General features: G+C 36.8%; 3 protein-coding genes across 3 annotated transcripts; all 3 read right to left on the bottom strand.

The window, feature by feature from the left end:
- Nucleotides 1–201: 201 nt before the first annotated feature.
- Nucleotides 202–1360, bottom strand: LOC141665138 (protein ABSCISIC ACID-INSENSITIVE 5-like). Its single transcript, XM_074471121.1, has 4 exons — nt 813–1360; nt 545–616; nt 415–441; nt 202–282 (listed from the first exon to the last, which is right to left on the bottom strand). Exons 1-4 carry the CDS (start codon nt 1032–1034, stop codon nt 202–204), a joined length of 402 nt encoding a protein of 133 aa, XP_074327222.1. The 5' UTR covers nt 1035–1360.
- A 14810-nt stretch (nt 1361–16170) lies between these two features.
- On the bottom strand, nt 16171–17169 carry LOC141665139 (uncharacterized). The gene has a single exon (XM_074471122.1). It carries the CDS (start codon nt 17167–17169, stop codon nt 16171–16173), a length of 999 nt encoding a protein of 332 aa, XP_074327223.1.
- Nucleotides 17170–17425: 256 nt separating this feature from the next.
- LOC141668189 (uncharacterized) lies at nt 17426–20472 on the bottom strand. Its single transcript, XM_074474925.1, has 5 exons — nt 20207–20472; nt 19393–19655; nt 19046–19257; nt 18593–18863; nt 17426–18056 (listed from the first exon to the last, which is right to left on the bottom strand). Exons 1-5 carry the CDS (start codon nt 20295–20297, stop codon nt 17751–17753), a joined length of 1143 nt encoding a protein of 380 aa, XP_074331026.1. The 5' UTR covers nt 20298–20472; the 3' UTR covers nt 17426–17750.
- Between the last annotated feature and the right edge of the window lie 512 nt (nt 20473–20984).

Here is a 20984-nt window from a genome sequence, read left to right on the forward strand (position 1 = left end):
TCTAAAAGATGTGCAACGACACATGTGACACCAACACACTTTACCTTATTGTCATATTAATTACATAACAGATATGTACTAGAAAAACACATCTAAATGAGCACCAAACTGAAAGACAACTACATGCTTTCTCAGTCTACGTACGGAGAACCACAGCAGCAGAGGAGATTTTATTAGGGGAGTATTGGTGTCAGTCTTGTTTCAGCACAACGAGCTCCAGCTCCTTTTGAGCCGCTTCTTTCCATCTTTTGCCTTGCGTGCTTTCATGACCTCCTCCATGTACTGCACGAAGTTGTGGAAACATGAAACTGATTTATGAATATGTGCAGGACTACATTTCAATAGCATGCAAAATTAAGAAGTTGCGAAAACATGAAACTGATTTATGAAGTGAGTACTTTGTGCACAACATACCTGCTGCTTTCTCCTCTTTATCTCTTCCTGTTTACAAATTCAAGAAACATGATATGAATTAATGAAAAGAGAACTAAAAATATATAGATTAGTTTTAGAGAAACAAAGTTGTAGCCTATTTCTTGCATACCATATCCTGTTGCAGACGTATGTTCTCTTCTATTAACACGTGCACTCGGGCTTCCAGATCATGAGCATACGCCTAGCCAACCTTTTTTAGCCCATGTTTAGGTCTAAAATATTTAAATAGGCATACGTCATTTTTGTGGATATTTCTTCTTATATAGAACTAAAACTAAATAATTTTTTTACCACCACTTCACAAAGCATTAAGCATCATTTAACATCTTCGATATTATTCATTACAATAAATTTATCTCACTGAAAACAGATCATACCTGTCTCCTAGCCCTTGACCTGGCGGCAGATTCTCTGTTTTTGATTGTACGACGCTGCTTTCTGTATATCACCTTCGTTGTTGGACCACTGGACCTGTTCGCTGCATTGACATCCATAAGATTATTCACACTGTCAGATTGGTTTGCGCCAACACTGTCGAAGGAAACTGGACTTGCAGGTGACCCTTGCCTAAATCTACCTTCACCGGTATTGTTCAACATCGTCTCACCGTACCTAACTTCTCATGGTTGGTATCCACCAGGCATTCTTCCAACCCCTCCTGAAGCAACAACAGGCATAACCATAGAACCAGGTGTTTCAGATCCAAGTGCTCTCTTATTGTTGTTCTGGTATGTAACACAGGACTGCTGCAAAGGAGGTGAACGATCATGTGCCCGCACCACACCATCCATAATAAGAAAATCCTCTAGGTTCATCTCCTCGTTTGTTTCCTTGCTGGGATATTCTTGTTTCATCTCGTGCCACACTTCATTCACTGTTGATGTTTGTATCTCGCCTTGGGGAAACTCTGGATTAATATTTTCTGTGGCTGCAGCAGTGTGGACTGTGGATGCTCCCATGGGGACAGCAGTGATGTGGGCAATGTCGGGATTGGAGAGAAGTTCTTGTTTATAAGCTTCAATTTCTTCTTCTGTTTGGAGCTCATGAATATTCATCGATCCGGAGCTTCCAATGTCATCAGAAAATGTGTGTTGAAACACATCAAGGAGGGACAAGATTGACGATTGACGATCTGGTGATGGGAGATCAAGGCTGTCAGGAAGTTGTGGGTTTGTTGATTGAATAGATGGTTGAACCACTCCTTGCGATAGAAAATCTGAGTTGTCTGTAATTTCGTATAGAATACTTAAAAATAAAATATGTGATAGCATTGGCACAAGTGGCCTCTTTATCAACTCGATGTGAAGTCAGCCTTTTTGAATGGGGACATCTGTGAAGAAGTATATGTGGAGCAGTCAGATTTGTTATTAAGAGGAGGAAGAAAATGTGTACAAATCAAAAATTAATGCGGTAGTTCAACCTTACCGTTTACTTCATAATTATTTTATACTATCTTAAACTATACTTATTTATTTTATGCTTGAGAGATAGCATCAGCATAGACAAAGTGAAACTGTCGCGTTAATGTTTAGTTGATAAACATTATATGTATACAGAACCAAATTAAAGCGCCGAAGTGACGAGTCTTGTTTGGCTTTCGTGCAAAGATAAGTAGAGGTCTCCCGAAGTTAGATATAAACAAAATTCCTTTGTGGTTTGTAGGCATTATAATCTTGGTGTACTTTCGTATCAACTATACAAAACACTCAAATTATATCTGAAAATTCTTTCGTTTCATATACTTTCGCAAGTGGACTTTCGTATTTGGTGTACGTAATGCCAAACCAAACACCAACCCATCAAAGATTCATTTCGTTTCGTGTTCATATGCCTTCATTTCGTCAATGTTTCGTGTTGTGTTCATGTAAATTTTTAATAAAATATAAATAATAATAATTATATAAATATATTTAAATAACAAATTTTTACTAATCGAGTTTTAAATCAATATGTCATAAAGAATCAATTGTGGTCCAGTTTTGTGAAACTTAGTTTTGACATTATTTTATATTTATCTTATGTAAATATTATATTTAAAATTTATTTAAAATATATATTCATGTAATTTATATAGTTAATTATTTCCTATATTTTTGTTTCTTGTAGTGTACCTAATGGTAAACTCAAAACCTACAATATATTCATCTATGTAATTTCGTTCATATACTTTCGTGTTCCGGAACCACAAAGGTCAAGTCGAACCCGTTTTTTCGTGTATTGTACAAAATTACCCGCTCTACCTAAATTCTTGAACCAAATTTAGGGTGTTTTTACAACTCTACTCGTCTCGTCGTTTTACACATCTACCCGTAGAGGACACTCAACTAAATGTTTAATTGGTTAAGCTAGAATGTTTAGAACCTTGACTAATATAAAATGCTATCAATAGCACCAAGTGACATTAGAATGAAGAATTTAGACATTAAACTGCATTTAAATTTCTCTCTACTCATTAGTTACGAACAAATACAGGGAATCATAAATTTAAAATTAAATCACATTGTAGAATAAGAATGATGGCTAGTAGGAAAGAACAACACGCAAGAACAATACGACAAAAATAAATATAATTATATATAAGAATGCATGTATAAGGATTAATAATATACTAATTACCAATTTCGCTCGCCTTTATTAGGATGCAAATCATCATCCCAAGAGTTCAAATATTTTGGCCAGTAAAATAAATTTACATCAATATATATTTTTGTTAATTATCATATATATTGAAGAAAGAGAATATGATATTGTCTATAATAGTATGTAGTAACGGATAAATATGACGAACATAGCTTATCGACGACAGGAGAGATCACATAGTAGCAAAGTTATTTGCGGGAAAAATGGGACCCATTTTGGTTTAAGTAGGAATATGCCACGGGTCGGTAACAACAAATGCATTCTTATCGCGGGATTTCAATTTTACTAGGTTCGAATAGAAAACTATTTTTATTTATCCATAAATAATTTTTTTCTTTTTACTCTTTGAAAATTAAATTAGTTTTTAATAATTATATCTACAGTGTGATAAAATATTGAGGGCCACATTGAAAATATTTTTTACCATAGGCTATACAAAAGTCTTTCAAAAGTATTTACAATAAAATTTGAATCGGGCGAGTACAAGAAATGATAAGAAAGTGCAAACAAATTTGTTTGAGCTCGTCAATGGTGAATATAAATTCTATTACTTAAAATTTATTATTGTAGGATTGGTTGGAGACCGGAGTTGACTATAAATTATGTTGGTGAATATAATAATTTAGTTTCTATTTGATTATACATTAGAAAACTTTTATTTTATTACTTACTCGTAAATAAAATTATTTTATTTATTTTATGAAAGAAGTGTTATTGAGACATGATCTTAAACACAAATATAAATATATTATAAGTAATATTAAAAAATCACTATTCACTTGATTTATATTGTGCAAAGTGAAATGTTATCAAGCTGCGTCGTGAAATTTTGTTGAATTACAAATCTTGCTTGTTGAGATCCGAACAAAATTATTAATACTATTATTTCATAAATTATGTATAGTCAAAATTATTATTTTTTTATAATAAGTGCAGATGATATTAAACACAACCGTGAATATTTTATAAGTATATTACTAAGAAAATATTTATTCACTCAATTTTATAGATGTACTAGATGAATGGTTAACAAACTGCACCGTAAAATTTCGTTGAATTGCAAATTCTATTTACAAATGTGCGAGGTAAAGTTTTGTTAAATTAAAAAGTTCTATTTTTTAAAATGCAAAATTAATTGAGCAAATTATACTAGTTGAAATCTGAACAATACTTCACAAAAACCTAATGGACAGAGTGAGGAGAATATAAGAATAACCTTATATTGACAACAACTTTCTATTGACAAATAACATCACATACTCAACTTACAATAGTAACATTATTATTACAAAGCCATTTATTTATTTTACAATCCCCATAATGCTAAAGATGTGCAGTGAGACATGTTACACAAACATGTACATGAATCTCAGACCAGATAACTCACTGACCAATCTGTAACTTTTCCATGTTTAGCTAGATCATGTCGTAAGCTTCATTTTGGTATGTAGTTCGCTTGAATCCGATGTACGGTTTAGGAAAAACGACCGTTTTAAGTAACAGCATTTCGCGAACGAACCTTTACCCCTCGCCTTATTTTGAAACCTTGGTTAAGGCCCTTAAATGACTAATTGGGGTATGAAACAATTTTGTAAAGTGGACTAGGCAGTTGTAGGGTACTCGCAAAAGAATCGCCTTAAAATTCTTAATAGTTAATTTATTAAAAATGGTGGAGCCGAGGGTACTCGAGCGACTTATGTGATTCGTTAAGCGTAGAAGTGACCATAAGCGAACATTAGGGTTCAATTGGTTAAAGTCTAGTTTCTTAAGCGACCGTGGGTTAATTCCGACTTATGTTGTTTTTCATAGGTTATCGGACCCACTCTAAGCTTAAGTCTATCCGGGAACACTTAGGCAAGTTTTCTACCCGTTATACTGTTGTTGTAATGTAAATATATGTATATGCATTATCTTAAGTGCATGATTGTTATTAGAAAATCTTGCGATATATTGGAGCATGTGATATGGTATATATGCATGTCTGTTTCGTAATCTTGATATCTAATTGTTGATTCAATTGCTTATAAGTTGCATAATACATATGCTAGAGATAAGCAGTAGTTGCGTATACCCTTAGTATAGAGGACCCAAAGGTGAACATTTTCTAAACTGGGAGTCGATGTTCCCGAGTTTATTATATATATATATATATATATAGTTTTCAAAACTATTAATCGAATAAGGTTTATTCGATAACTTTATTTTTATTAATGAATATTACTTGGAATATTCATTCGAGGACTTATGACTCTGTTAATCTATTTAATGAATATTACTTTGAATATTCATTCGAGGATTTATAACTCTATTTATTCTATTTAATGAATATTATTTTGAATATTCATTCGAGGACTTATGACTCCGATTATTTACTAAATAATATTCTTTATTTTATTAATGAATAATGTTTTGATAATCAAACTTATTTTCGATTATTCAAATAAAGATAGTACTTTCGTATAAGTATATCTTTGGTTATTTAATATTCATTTCAAGTATGAGTTTTAAAACTTCTACTTCAAATTATTTATATAGAGATTATCCTTATGGGAATATTATTTAAATAATAATATTCAAATATTTTCTAATTTATCGGGACTGCTTATGTCATTAAATCAGTATTACTCCAAACATTCTTAAAAATGTTTTTGAGTCTTCAAAATGATTTTTAAAAGTTAGAGCGGATCCCAAAACTCATTTTGATATTTAAGATCTTCCTTTCGAATGGGATTTAAATACTCGCTCAAAACCTGAGGGATCCGGCTCAGTGGTGTATTATACATTCGCAACGAGGTTGCTGTTTTGAGAAAAAATCTTGATTACTTGCCCATCGTTCGGGAAGTAAGTTCATCTATTTGAGTCGGCATAAGCAACATGGGCTCAGTGGGCGTCCATGAAAGTGTAAGTGGCTCAGTGGGAGTCCATCAAATGCGTAAGTGGCTGAGTGGCAGTCCAGCATAAGGTCCTATTGCGGCCAGGGTGATGACCAGTGGGGAATTCGTCCATCTACTAGTAGAAAAGGTTACTTATTGGTATCTTTGCCTGATCAGCAAGATATCAGGTTTATGCCAAGGTTTTCTCCTTTCCAAATTCATTGGATATTGCAACTCTGTTTATAATTTTCATAACAGAGGTTTTCAAGGAGTGTATGAAATATATATATAGGTGTATATATATATCGGGACTTAATGAAGTATCTCGTAACTTCATTATTTATAATGATATTTCAAAGATTGAATCTATCCAAGTCTTTTCTTGTAGTCTCATCTATGTGATGAACTTTTGAAACTGATTATACCTTGAACGGTGATAGTTCAAGTAGTATTCGGGAAAGATATAAGTATATTGGAGTATCTTGTAACTTCATCTTTCAAACTTATATCTAGTAAATGATTATCTTATGCATGTCAAAGATTTTCAGAAAAATGTTGAGACAAGGTTAGATATATGAGATCACCTTGCAACGATATTTTTATACAATTATAAACTGGAACTCTGTGTATATTATACATGTCAGAGGATTTCAAAGATTGTGAAAAGTATATATATATATATATACTGAATATTTTGCGACTTGGTCGCGTTAAGATAACAAAATTGGTTCATTTCTTCTTGACCAAGACTTTCATGAGTACTATGAGAATACTCATATATTGTTAATTATTATACATATTATTTCGGTGGGCTTGTTGCTCACCCTTGCTTTCTTCTTTCATCACACAACAACAGATAGACAAGATGAACAGGATCAAGCTCCCAATTCGCGAGCGGATAGGAAATGTTCCGCAGTTTCCTGTAGGCTTTGATGTCGTTGTAGCTGAGGTAGGATCTACCAATAGGCTAGGCTTTCAACTTTTGATGTACCAGACTATGTATATTTATGAATTGTAATAATGGCAAAGAATATGTAAATTATTCAGAAACCCTTTTTAAGGTGAAATGGTTTATAATTGTGGAATAAAATGACTTGTGTTATTTTGGGTATTCATCTCTGAGACTATAACTTGTGGTGTGTGTGTGTATATTGTGGGGTCACAGTACGCAGCAGTTGGTTGCCTGTTAAGATTAAGTATGGATAAGGGAAATGGAACTCGTGACAACCCGAATCCCCGACCCCGGATTTGGGGGTGTTACAAGGAGAAAGTCAAGAGGTGGCATGATTGGGGTCTAGTGCTCAAATCATTTGTGCCCGGGCAACAAGTTCTTTTGTTCAACTCTCGTCTCCGTCTTTTTCCTGGAAAGTTGAAGTCAAGGTGGTCAGGGCCCTTCATAATCAAAACTGTGTTTCCACATGGAGCGGTGGAAATTTTTGAGAATGATCTGGGCCAAGCATTCAAGGTAAATAGTCAGAGGTTGAAGCATTACTATGGTGACACGACAAACCGTGAGGTGGTTAGTGCCGTCCTATTGTCCATTTGAGCTCAAGGTTCTACGTCGAGCTAGCGACGTAAAAAAAGCGCTTCTTGGGAGGCAACCCAAGTTTGTTGTACATTAGTAGGTAGAGGAAGCAAGAAGAAAGGAGAAAAACACAAAAAAATCAGAAAAAGAAAAAAATTTAGGGACAACTTCAGTAACCAAGCGCGCCCGCGCTGATCAAGCGCGTGGCCGCGCTGTTTTTCCAGTAACCACGCACGCCCGCGCTGATCTAGCGCGAGCCCGCGCCATTTTTCCAGAATGTGAGCGTGCCCGCGCTGTCGTAGCGCGCGCTCGCGCCGGTCCCTTTTCGAAAAATAAATAAATAAGAGCTGAATAAAGAGAAAAATCGGGACTTTTACTCCAAAATCAATTCCCACCCGATTTTTACTCTTCCACATCCCATAATTCCCTCTCCCAATCAAAACCATTATTCCCACGATTCCCATAATCAATTCCCACTTCTATTCCATATCTAATTCTCACATCTCCACCTATAAATACATACACTTATACACAAACTTCTCCATCACTTCACAAATTCTCAAACACAAATCTCTCTCAAATATTTAGCTTTTATTTTCTCTTATTTAATCCCAATGGCACCCAAGAGGTAAAGAACGCAAGTTAGTAGCAACACCACTAATTCTTCATCTGTGGGTGGTGTGAGGCCAAGGTTTTCTACTCCTGAGGCTGAAGAGGAGTACACGAGGCTTCTCTCGAAGCCTATTGTAAAGGAGCGAGGTTTTCTGCCATCAGGGAAGGATGGTAAGTTGTTGGAGATGATTCTTGAGATGGGTTGGGTTCCTTTTTGTGAGGCTCCCGCTGCTGTGCCCATGAGTGTTGTGTGGGAGTTTTATGCTAACGCTAAGGCGAAGAAGAATGGCTTCACGGTGGTTAGGGGGATGACTGTAGAGTACAGTGCTGATGCCATTAGAAGGATGATTGAGCAGCCCGCAAGAAAGCCCGGTCAGGACACCTGGAACGATAAGACTCCCGAGGACTTCGACTTGGATCTGATCATTACGACTCTATGTGTGCCTAAGACTCACTGGAAGTCCAAGAGGGGCAATACTGATTACTCCACGTTCCCTGCGTCGTGCATGAACAGGTTTGCACGGGCTTGGAATTCGTTTATTTATGCTAACATCATGCCATCTTCGCATGTGCATGAGATTACTGTGGAGCGTGCTCTCTGCTATGGGGTATTCTTCAGGGCGATTACATTGATTTGGGGATGGTGATTTATCAAGGGATTTTGTGATTCTTGAGAGGAGGTACTACAGGTGTTATTCCTTATGTGTCCATTGTGATGAAGTTGTGCGTGGCAGTTGGTGTTCATTGGCCCGCACATGAGCAGTTGCAGCTTCCCAGTGCTCCTATCGACAGTTCTCCATTGTTGAGTATGCATGAGTGGGGAGGAGGAAAGCCCAATCCTAAGGGGCTTGGTTATTCTTATGCGCATCTGCCAGGTGGTGTACCCATGGATCAGATGTCTGCGGGAGGTACGCAACAGGCAAGTAAGGCAGCTTGGAGAGCTCAGTTAGGAGAGGAGGTTGGTTCATCACAGCAGCAACAAGAGGCTGGAGCAGATGTTGGAGCTGGTTTGAGTTCGACGCGGTATAGGCATCTAGCGCGGAGGATGGATGCGATGCATGACATCCATAGTCGGTTTGCACATGATCTCACCCAGGCATTTAGGACAGCTTTTAGAGCCACCGGTGTTGACATCCAGTGGTCAGTATTTGGTTAGGATTCTTTATATCCGCCTTCTGATACACCTGGCACTCCACCCGTTGAGGGTGAGGATTCTGATTCGTAGTAGGTATGCCTGAATTCCTTACTATTATCTTCACTGAGGACAGTGAATATTTTAAGTTTGGGGTAGTAGTTGAAGGAATATATTTTGTGTGAGTCACATTTAGTTGCATATTCATGATAGTTTAGTACATATAGTTTGCATATTTTGCCATGTAGTAGTTTTTTATTTATTTTTGGTAGTTTTTTTATGATACTTTGTTCATATAGTTCATGCATGTGCATTATAATATGATCCCTTAGATGATTTTTCTGATTGACTTGTGATAATTATGTTGGTGTAGTGATGTCGTATTTAGTGATGTTAAGTCATATCGAATTAATTTTCATGCTAGAGACACTTGTATTTCACTAAGTCTTATAGGTTGCTAGAGTGCTAGATCATGATCATGGTTTGTTTGTTTGTCAAGGTTTAATCGCTTATTTATATTTAGAATTTAGGATATTCTCTTAATAATAAAATAACATGGATTTTTAGAAATTGGAGAAAATTGGATTTTATTGCTAATTGTGTGGCTAGGTGTCAAATGGCTAGTAGCCGGCTCATATTTTTATGAGTAGTCTAGGGTTGAGGGAGATGGAGCGAAACGCACTCGTTCAGAAATTTGAAAAAAAAAGAGAAAAAAAAATAAGTGTTATGTATAATTGATCACAAGTGGGCTCTTTAGTACTCGAGTTATTAAGTTCTTAGGGGACTTTGTGCCTAGTGACCTAAGGCTTTTATAGTCTGGGATCCGCTAACCTAACGCTCGCTACATGGGTACTATTGTATAAGTCTTTTATGGACCTCATTCATTGCACGATCAAATAAGTATACTTGTGTTGTTTTGTTGTGAATAAAAGCATGAATCCAAGATTAACTCTGATATAAGAATTGAAGTGTTATAAGTTATTTTGAGTCTAGCTTTAATTCTATTTATAAACTTGCGATTGCTTTGATAAGTAGTGAGTCATGATTGTTGATCTAGTTGCGATAGTATATCTGTAAACAGTTGCACACACGCACGTCTTTGGTTCGTAGATTGATTTGTGAGATTTGATTGACCTTTATGCGAATAACTGCATTTACTGAGGTGTTGCTTGTTGATTGGTTTAGTTATTCTATGGGGTTCGTTGCATTCATTTAGTTGCATTCATGCATTTTTATTTCTTATTTTTGAGTCTGTTTATACTTGAGGACAAGCATCGATTCAAGTTTGGGGGTATGTTGAGTGGAATTTATGACACTTTATTACGCTTCGTAAAGCTTTGAATTAGTGTAATTGTACTCAAGTTATTGGTGTTTTAATGTGTTTTCTAGTGTTTTTGCATTTCAGGTATTAATCTGGGAATCGGGTGAATTAGCATTGGTTTGATGCTAATATCGCAAAGACCGGCTCAAATCTGCAAGAAAAAAAAGAAGTCAAAGTTTTGGCAGAAGCCCAGCGCGCCCGCACTGATCAAGCGCGCGCCCGCGCCCGCGCTGATCAAGCGCGCGCCCGCGCCCGAACTTCAGAGAGCCAGCGCGTAGTCGCGCCAGGTCGGGTTTCAAGAATCATGTTATGAATAAAAGACTGATTTATGGACTTATTTGCTGATTAGAGATGCTATATAAATAACTTTAGGTCATTTTTAATAAGATATCAAGCTAGAGACATATCAAGGAGAGCTGTAAGAAGACCGTGTTAGCACGATTCATCGAAGACGAAGAAGATCTTGTTTTTACTTGTGAATCTTTGTTTAAAATTGTACTTGGATGCTAGTTTTTGTATTTGTGAACCTTAGTCTTATTTCGTGCTTGGTTTTGTTATTTAAGTATAAAGACTACGTTTATTATACCATTCTTTCATCGGAACCCACGTTGATGATGAGTTCGATTATGGGCTAATCGTTATGGTGGGGTTTTAACGGATTTACTTATGGATTTCTTTAGTTAAATTGTTTCGATACCTTAGTCTGTGGTGATTGTATGATAACCTAGTATTGGTTGTGCGTATTCGTCTTATGAGCGTCGTGAACTTATAAGATAGTGTGTTAATTCTTAATGAAGCGAAAATGAATTTAAGGATTTAGAACTTGCCATACTAGCATAGGTTCATATATTTGTTATGCATGATTCGTAGGTAATTTTAACCATTTTACTTGCCCTATATAATCAAGATAGATAACTTGTGCTTAAACCGTTATGTTGTCAAATTCTATAGACATATAGGGTCTCAATATAATTGGTGTCTATTCAGCTTCTATATCTTTTGTGGATGTCTGGTAGTATGGTACTCGTGCGACGAAAGTTGGCATTTATCAGTTTCGTGTTATCTGATTAGTGTCATCACCATTGCATGCTAAGGTTAAGAACAATAAGTTTATTGAATGAAGTATTTAATAAAGTTAGAATCCCATGTTTGTCATATATATATATATATTAATTCAATCAATCTTATTCCCTTAGTTATAATTGTTAGCTTAATTCTTAGTTATAAACAACCTCAATTTTTTATCATCTTAGCATTAAATAATAATTATACATTGTTGCTTAAGTGCATAAATTAATTAGTTAACCAAGCCAGTCTATGTGGGAAAGAACCAGAAAAGATTCTATATTACTTGCGAACGCGTATACTTGCGTGTATTATTAGCGCATGTTTAGCGACTAACAGCGGCGCCAAAAACTTGTTAGGGCGAAAACACGACACAAGTATACGCGTTCGCAAGTAATATAAGATAAATCAAATTTGTACCCACAAAAACTCTTTTTAGTTAACTTAAGATTATGCACCTATGCAACAATGATATGGCTATCGCTCAATGCTAAGACAATAACAAGTTGAGATGTTTATAACTAAGATTAAACTAACATGCAATTAACTAAGAATAAAAGTGATTGAATTAACTATATGAGACAAACATGGGATTCTAACTTCATTAAATACTTCATTCTAAGTCATTGTTCTTAACATTAGCATGCAATGGTGATGACAACTAATCAGATAACACGAAACTAGTAAACGCCAACTTTCGTTGTACGAATACCCTACTACCAGACATCCACAAAAAAGATGGAAGCTGAATAGACACCAATTATGTTTAGACCTTATATGTCTATAGAATTTGACAACATAAAGGTTTAATGAACAAGTTATCTATCATGTTTACATAGGGCAAGTAAGATGGTTAAAATTACCTACGAATCATGCATAATAAATACATGAACCTATGCTAGCATGGAAAGTTCTAAATCTCTATATTCATTGTCGCTTCAATAGAGATTAACACGCTATCTTATATGTTAGCTACGCACATAAGACGAATACGCACAACCAATACTAGGATATCATTCAATCACCACACACTTAGGTATCAAAATAATTAACTATAAAAATCCATAGTAAATCCGTTAGAACCCCATGACAATGATTAGTTCATAACCGAACTCATCGTCACCATGGGTTCCAATAAAAGTATGGTAATAAATAATATAAGAGTACTAGGGTTCAAAGACAAATCGAAAACAAGCATCCAAAGTATCAACTATATTAAAGAATACAAAAGTCTTCTTCTCCATAGCCGTCTTGTGCTCTCTAGGCTTTCGTATTTCTCTCCCTGGTCTCCTTGTTCTTATCTTTAACAACGTCTTTATATATATATATATAGGCTTCTGGATGACCTGAGCTTCAAATTCTTCGAATTCAAGTCAAATCAAGATTCTGGAAAAATGACCTGGCGCGGCCGCCCCGCATACAAGCGCGGGCGCCCTGAGTTGATGAAAAATGGGCGGGGCCACTCCCATGACTAGCGTGGCCGCCCTGACCTTCTGGAATTTCCTGATTTTTCTTGTTTCTACTATATCTTGAGTTCCGTCTGTCAGAATTTGACGATCCAATAGTTCACGCGAAGCTATCGAGATGCTCTTCAATATGAGAATGGCCTAGGCTTCAGATTCTGACCTACTTTCAGCATATTACCTTGAAAAGCTCATTTATTTATTCAACTAATGCCTGAGATGCAAAAATATAAAAACATATCAAAAATATCAACAACTTGAGTCCAAAATACCAACTTAAGCCTGTAATGAAGCATTCCAAGTAGATATAAAATCGATTTATTAATGGTGACAGAACTCGTTTTAACATCCATGATATAACTAAGAACATGTTGAAGCCATATAGCTTGACATATCGCAGTTGTAGCTGCCATAAACTCGGCCTCACATGAAGAAACGGCAACACAACGTTGCTTTTGAGATACCCAAGTAATAAGGTTTTTCGTCCAAATAAAATGCCATCCCTTCGGTGCTCTTTCGATCGTCCATACTCCCTGCCATGTCGCTATCTGAGAATCCTGATAACATGTAATCACCACGCCCTTGTTTATACAGCAAACCATAACACAATGTCCCCTTCACATATCGACAAATGCGTTTTATTGCATTCATGTGAGACTCCGTAGGACTTTCCATATACCGACTTACTATCCCAACAACATAGGTTATGTCAGGTCGTGTATGCACAAGATAACGAAGCCCTCCTACAACACTTTTGAAATGTATTGGATTCACTAGAGTCCCTTCTTGTCCATGTGCATTTGCAGCTTAAACTCCATGGGATACTTCACGGAATTGCACTCTCCCAAACCAGCTCATTCAAGAACTTTTTTCGCATAAGCTGATTATCGAATTTCAATAAAACCACGACCCTGATTCACTTCCAAATCGAGATAATAAGTCAGTTTGCCGAAGTTAGGCATGTCAAATTCCTTGCTCATCTCCCCCTTGAATTTGACAATGGTTGACAGGTTTGTGCCTGTGATGATAAGATCGTCGACATACACACCGAGCAAAACCTCAGTACTGGTGCATTTGGAATAAACTGCATGTTCGAAAGGGCACTGACATAAACCATACAAAGCTTTAAACAAACGGTAGACCATGTGTTCCTGCCCTCTTTTGACATACCCTTTAGGTTGTGAGACATAAACCTCCTCTTGCAATGTATCATTTAAAAACGCAGATTTAACATCAAGATGATGAACCTCCCAGTCGTTTTTGGCTGCCAAGGCAAGGATAAGACGCACAATTTCTAAACAGGTGACAGGGTAAAATACCTCCTCATAATCGATGCCTTGCCTTTGTGCATAACCTTTGACGAGGCAAGCTTTATGTTTTGTAATTTCACCATGATGATCGGTTTTTAATTTGAAAACCCATTTCAAATCGATAGCTTTATGCCCTTTGGGTAACGTAGTCAGTTCCCATGTTCGATTTCAATGGATTTGATTTCCTTATTTATTGCTACCTGCCAAACATTCTCATGCACTGCTTGTTCGAAGCAAAGTGGCTCGTCAATACCCATCAAGAACAATTCTTCTTCTACCAGTTCGACCTCTGTGGTGTCATCATAAATATCAGTCAAACTCCTGTACTTTCGTGGTGGCTCACTAGTGTCGATTGTAGGATCGACAATAGGTCTGGAACTGGTGTGCAGAGTTTGTAACTCAGGTGTTTCCTAAGGAGTGATTGAAGACTCTGTGTCACTGATGTCTAGCTTACAGTGGTGTGGAACAGATGGACCACTGGTATTTTAAGGAGCCCAGGCCCAAGCTTGATCTTCATTAAACTTCACATTGCGACTGACATGGATATTATTGGTGTCTGGGTCGAATAACCTATACACCTTAGTCCCTGGTTCTCTGCCAAAATGCACTACTAACCTGCTTCGATCATTGAATTTAGTTGTGTGTACGGATGGGACATTCATATAGGCTGTGCATCCAAAAATCTTCAAATGTTCCACACTAGACTTTTGGTTATACCATGCCTCATACGGCGTGATGGAAGATAATAAACGAGTTGGTAATTTATTCAACACATACACTGCGTGCCTCACTGCCTCGCCCCAATACTTTGTAAGTACTTGTCTCTCCTTCAATAAGCTTCGAACCATGGCCATAACCGTGCGATTACGGCGCTCTACCATATCGTTTTGTTGGGGTGTGTAGGGCGCTATATAGTGTCTCAATATACCATGTTCATCACAGAAAGATTTAAAATCTTTAGAGCAAAATTCCCCTCCACAATCTAATATCAACACTTGTATACTCCGTTCGACTCCATTCTCAACCATCAATTTAAAGTTTTTAAAATAGTGAAGAACATCATATTTATTTTTCAACATATATACCCACATCATGCGGGTATAGTCATCTACCAAGAGCATAAAATATCTATTACCCACAGGTGTAGATGGAGTTATTGGTCCACAAAGATCAAATGTATCAAGTCCAAGGCATATTTTGCAGAAAAATTAGTTTGAGAGGGGAAGGATTACGAGTTTGATTGGACATGATGCATCCACTGTAATCTTCATTTAACTGGGAAAGTACAGGTAGGCAATGTGCCATATTGTGCTTGGACATCAAATGCATCGCTTCAAAATTCACATGCCCAAGTATATGGTGCCATAACCACGTTTCTTCCTCACGATGCGTCAGTAAACATTGTTGTTTTGCTTCAGTTATGTGAATTTTGTAAAGTCTATTCCCGGATCTTTTAACTTGCACGAGTAGTCGCCCACAACTATCAAACACCTACAGGTTTTCACCATTTCAAACAACTCGATTCCCTTCCTCAGACAGCTGTTCTAAGCTGATAATGTTGCTCCTTAACGTGGGAATGTTGTAAAATCCGTGTAACTCCCTGGCTTCTTCATTTTTGCACATAATTTTGATAGATCCTTTGCCTTCGATTTTGACTACAGACCCATCTCCGAATTTCACTTCTCCCTTCACTATTTTGTCCAAATTCTCAAACTTTTCTCGATATCCTGTCATGTGGTTACTCGCTCCATTGTCGAGGTACCACGTGTTCGCCACTACTTCTTGCTTGGTTTTTTAATTTTCGTTCTCTGTCAGCAAAATAACTTCATATGCATTTGTTTCACACATAACCATAAGTAACGCAGGCTCATCATCATTTAACTTAACTGGGTCAGGTTCACCTTTTCCCTTCTGTGGTCTGAATTTCCTTGGTTTTCGACATTCGATCACAAAATGACCGTATCCCCCGCAATTGAAACACTTGACTTGGCTCCTATCTCTAACAATTCGACTATCTCTCACACGATAGTCGCTACCACCAGGGGACACATTCTTTCCACTCTGTTTTAACCATCCCTCTCGTGTTAGGAGGAACTTGCTATCTTTGTTTTCCCTGCTTTTCCATTCTTCCTCTATCATCAAAAGTTGTTGTCCTTCACTCGTTTCTGACCGTCCCTGCACACGCTCTTCGTGAGCTTTCAGCGAGCCCATGACCTCTTCTACGGACATATTGTCGAGGTTCTCAAACTGCTCAATTGCTGAAGCAATTTGAAGAAACCCCGTTGGTACGGCCCTCAACAACTTCTTAACGACGTATGTTTCACCAATTACCTCTCCCAACGATCTGATATTTGCGACCAAACCGTTGAGTCTCATACAGAAATCATCAATGTGTTCCGTGTCTTTCATTTTTAACGCCTCAAATTCAGCTTTTAGTGTCTGTGCTTTCACTTGTTTCACCTTGTCAGCACCTTTGCTCAGCGTTTTAAGTGCAGTCCATGCCTCCTTGCATGATTTTTTTTCATCAACCGCTAACAAGGTGTCATCAGGGATTGCTTGATAAATAATTGTCAATGCTTGTTTGTCCATCTTCTCTTCAACAACAGCCTTAGGGTCTTTAGGTTCAATAGCCTCCCAAACGCCATAGGCCTGCATTATCACCTTCATTTTAATTGCCCGGACCGTGTAGTTCGCCCTTATAAGCATTGGATAGCTTAAACCATAACTTCCCTCCTTGCTTTTGTTGGACTCCATTAAAAAGCTTACCCAAGATGCGTAAAGCTCTGATACCATTTTTGATGGATATAAAACTGAATGTAGATACAGAATTGTATAGATTACTGATATGGAAAGTTCTCTGGTTTTATTACTTTTTAAAACTACTACTGCAAAATACATATAAGAGGAAAAACCACACACTCCTATAAAACAGGTTCAAATCTCCTGTTTTATCTCCACTAACTTCCTAAACATAACTAACTTCCTAGACTAAATCAAACTCTCCAACGGTAACAAATACCATTGGTTTATTACTAATCAGACAAATAAAAACCTAAGCCTGTTTAGATTAAAACCGGCCCAACAATTTTCTATTGAACTGCTGTAGACAAGAAGTGAAAGCCCTAGGAAAAAGTGTGGCACTTATCGTTTAAAAGGTGCGTAGCTTTTTACATACCACAGTAGTTAATATTATGGTGATGTTGATAAAAAATTCAATCTCAATTATAAACTAGGTGGCCCCTTGAATTGCTGTTATCTTTGGTCCTTCCATGTGAAAAACATATTTCAATCTATGTTACCACTACTTTCAAAAACCCAGTTACCAACCAAATTGAAGTGGAGACACCCTTTTGTAGCATAGTTTCTTCTTCCTTCTATGAAATGGAATTTTCTCCGATTAAAAGTGCCTTGATGATTGCATCGCCCATTCCTTTAGAAAAAGGGAACATATGGCCTGCCCCTGCAACTTCATGATAATGAATCCAGGGTAGCCTTTGGACAATGTATTGTTGCAGTTTGACAGGAACAACCTTATCTTCGTCGCCTTGCCATAGATTCACAGCAACTTCGTTGCTTGGGAATGGATTCTTTAGCTCCATGGGATCAAATTCCCAGTTTCCAAAACCAATAATCAAATCACGGTGAAGAGACTCATATTCTCCTTGTTGTCTTACCTGTGCCTGTGGAAACCAAAAACAGAGTTAATAGAAAAAATGCATTGTTACAATAGGGCTAATTATAAGCATTTGCAAAACTAAGCTGTATTGCAGCTTATAAGCAGTGTTCTCTTTTTATTTATTTGTTTATATATGTCCATTTCTCCTTTCCTAAATGAGTATCATCAGCTATAGTTTCTCAATAAAGTTCATAATAATGTTATTAAAAATCACTGACTGCTTCTCAAGCTAACCAATGAGTCTAAGGTCCTCTGCCAATAGTCCAAGCCAAAAAAAATGTCATCAATAAAAACTCTGTTCTCATTACATTTTTACAAAAAAATGTACAACTGTACACACTAGCAAGTACAGATTAAATTGCAATTGAATATAATGTGGTTGACTTTTTCTTAAGCGAGAACAGAAGGCTACCAGAAAATATAGGGAGCTTCTAAGAGAAAAAATCTACCATATCTGAACAATTAGCATGAAATCATAAGAAAATGCCTTTAAGTATGAAATACAAAAATGGGATGCACGAAAATTGACAGAATAAATACCTCGTATTCCTTTCTCTTCGTCGTAGAAAACACAGGCACAAGTTCCAAGTCTTGGCGTGAAAGGACAACAGGGCTTTGAGCTATAAGAGTAAGAGATGGAAACCAATTCTGGGTGTTCCACCAATATGTAAGCCACTGGGCGTGGTGAGCAACTCGAAGTGACCACTGGTCCTCAGGAAATTGCTGGTGGAATGCTTCACCGGATAAATTTGAGGGGAAACCAGGCCACCAGTAATTAACTGCTGGAGCTATAAGTGTTGCTCCTGCTAACCTTTTACCATTACAAGAATTCCCCGTAAGATGAAAGTATGAGATTTTCCTACAGTGTACTCTATATACATTGCTAATGCAAATAACCAAAGTTGCTTAACCAGATAAATGATAAAAGCTGACAAAAAAGGCAGTCCTAATTATCAATGTCGTAATTCAAGAAGGCTAGATAGTAGATAGTACCTGTGAGGAATATACTTGAGGCAGGACCAAACAATTTGTCCACCCAATGAAAATCCAATCACATAAAATTTTGTTCCAAGTCCTAACTGATCAGCAAGCTCTTCAATATCCAAAGATACACTCTTTACTGTTTGATTTGGATTAGGATCACTCTCTCCATAGCCAGGACGATCAAACGAAACAATGTATATTCCCAATTCTTCAATGACATCCTGTCGCCCATAATAATTGTAATTATTTTTATTTGCTAAGTATAATAATTGTAATTATGAACATGCTAACTTCAAATATCATAAAAAAGTGCTAAAAAACCTCAAAAGTTGGACAAGTTAATCAGAAATCAGTACCTGAGTAAGGGTAATGGCAGAAACAGCATCATATCTGCAAGAATCGAACCCGTGGACGTACACTATTTTATACTTGGCAACATCTTTTGAAACACCATATTCATTGTAGGCCAAATGTCTACCATCCTTGAGTTTAATTCTAGATGCCGTGACAGGAGGGCCATCTGATGAGCCACATATCTTCGGTGGAGGTGGTATAATTGCTTGATAACCCCATGCCAAAAAACCGACAAGAAGGACCAGTAGTGACGTTTTGACTAATCCTGTAATATTGGTTTAAGTTGAAAAGAGGTAGCTGGAAATGCTGAATACTACTCCGACGACATAATTGAATATTTTATTATGATGAATTAGTAAAGGAATCTTAAACTTCAATTTAGTCATTCCATTATACAAGAGGCCTCTCATATATATAAATCCTGTCCTGAAACAAAGACTAGTTTCAATTTATATGAATATATGAAACAACACAATCTTCTTAAGTTGCATAATATCTTTCATTTGCATACCATCAAGTAATCAACTACAACCTAACCATCCTACTTGAAACAAACAACAATAAGTTCCCAATATATGATTCACGCAAAACATAGAAGTATACAATAGAGTGTAATTCTGAGGTGACATACTAATACCATGGGATTCATGCTATCATCATCATCATCATCAATTATAATTACATAATTACATATGTGGTGAAATTGTTGAATGTATCAATTTATAATTATTTAAAAAAAAAAAAGGAATAGTTAATAGTAAAAGCAGCTAGCAGCTAGCAGCCAGCAGGGAATGAAGAGGGAGGAAGAGAGAGGACCTGAAGGAAGTAGAAAAGTAGAAGCTGAGTTATGTGATTTTCTGGTGTGGGCCCTGGCAGAAGCTGCTGATATTTTCCGGCTAACTGCCATCTCTTACAACAGACTCTGTACTTCAAGTAATTATAGTTTACAGTTACTATGTATGTTTAGATGATGAGCTTAACCTCAGATCTGGTCCATCCTGGATACTCAGTTTATCAACCTGTCATGTTGGTTGTCATCACTTATTTTATTTATTTTATTTATGTAAACTGCACTATCTAACAAATACTGTCCAAATGTCCTCATTAGCAAGCATCAATAGAAAATGTCACCTCTAACCTAAGAGATTATTCACCATAGGAAAACTGTAATATTAATCCTACAACTTTTTGACTTTGCTACCGTCTTAACCTTTCTTGCATTTTCATCCCTTTTCCCTGCATACGCTCGACAAAATTCAAACCACGGGCTATTGGGCACTTTCTTAAAATTTCAACGGCCCAACTTTCTATTTTGTTGGGTTACATCCAAAACAAAGTGTTGGTAGAGAAGACCAACCCAATTGCCAGAAACAAAATAGCTCAAACTGTAATCCTCACAACATCTCTTGGGCCTGAACCGTTTGAACGGGAACATGGTGTAAATGTAATCTATCTATTTATAATTATACTATTATTTTAAACACGAAATATTGAAAGTTGGATTTTGGTCCACAACCCCGGGTGGTTGTAATAACCATCACATGCCCGTATTGTTTCATTACGTAGACCTCCCGCAATGAGATATTGGAGGAAG

Source organism: Apium graveolens, chromosome 6 (assembly GCF_009905375.1).
Source record: "Apium graveolens cultivar Ventura chromosome 6, ASM990537v1, whole genome shotgun sequence".
Lineage (NCBI taxonomy): Eukaryota > Viridiplantae > Streptophyta > Magnoliopsida > Apiales > Apiaceae > Apium > Apium graveolens.

Bases quoted from the DNA above. Each gene is read 5' to 3' on its own strand.
- LOC141668189 (XM_074474925.1), bottom strand. From the start codon at position 20,297: ATGGCAGTTAGCCGGAAAATATCAGCAGCTTCTGCCAGGGCCCACACC. The intron at 18,864-19,045 runs GTACTATCTACT...TAATGGTAAAAG, and splicing joins CTCAAGTATATTCCTCACAG to GTTAGCAGGAGCAACACTTA. The intron at 18,057-18,592 runs GTATTTATTCTG...TGGTTTCCACAG, and splicing joins CGAAGAGAAAGGAATACGAG to GCACAGGTAAGACAACAAGG.
- LOC141665139 (XM_074471122.1), bottom strand. From the start codon at position 17,169: ATGGTATCAGAGCTTTACGCATCTTGGGTAAGCTTTTTAATGGAGTCC.
- LOC141665138 (XM_074471121.1), bottom strand. From the start codon at position 1,034: ATGTTGAACAATACCGGTGAAGGTAGATTTAGGCAAGGGTCACCTGCA. The intron at 617-812 runs GTATGATCTGTT...AAGGTTGGCTAG, and splicing joins GGTCAAGGGCTAGGAGACAG to GCGTATGCTCATGATCTGGA. The intron at 442-544 runs GTATGCAAGAAA...ATTTGTAAACAG, and splicing joins TACGTCTGCAACAGGATATG to GAAGAGATAAAGAGGAGAAA.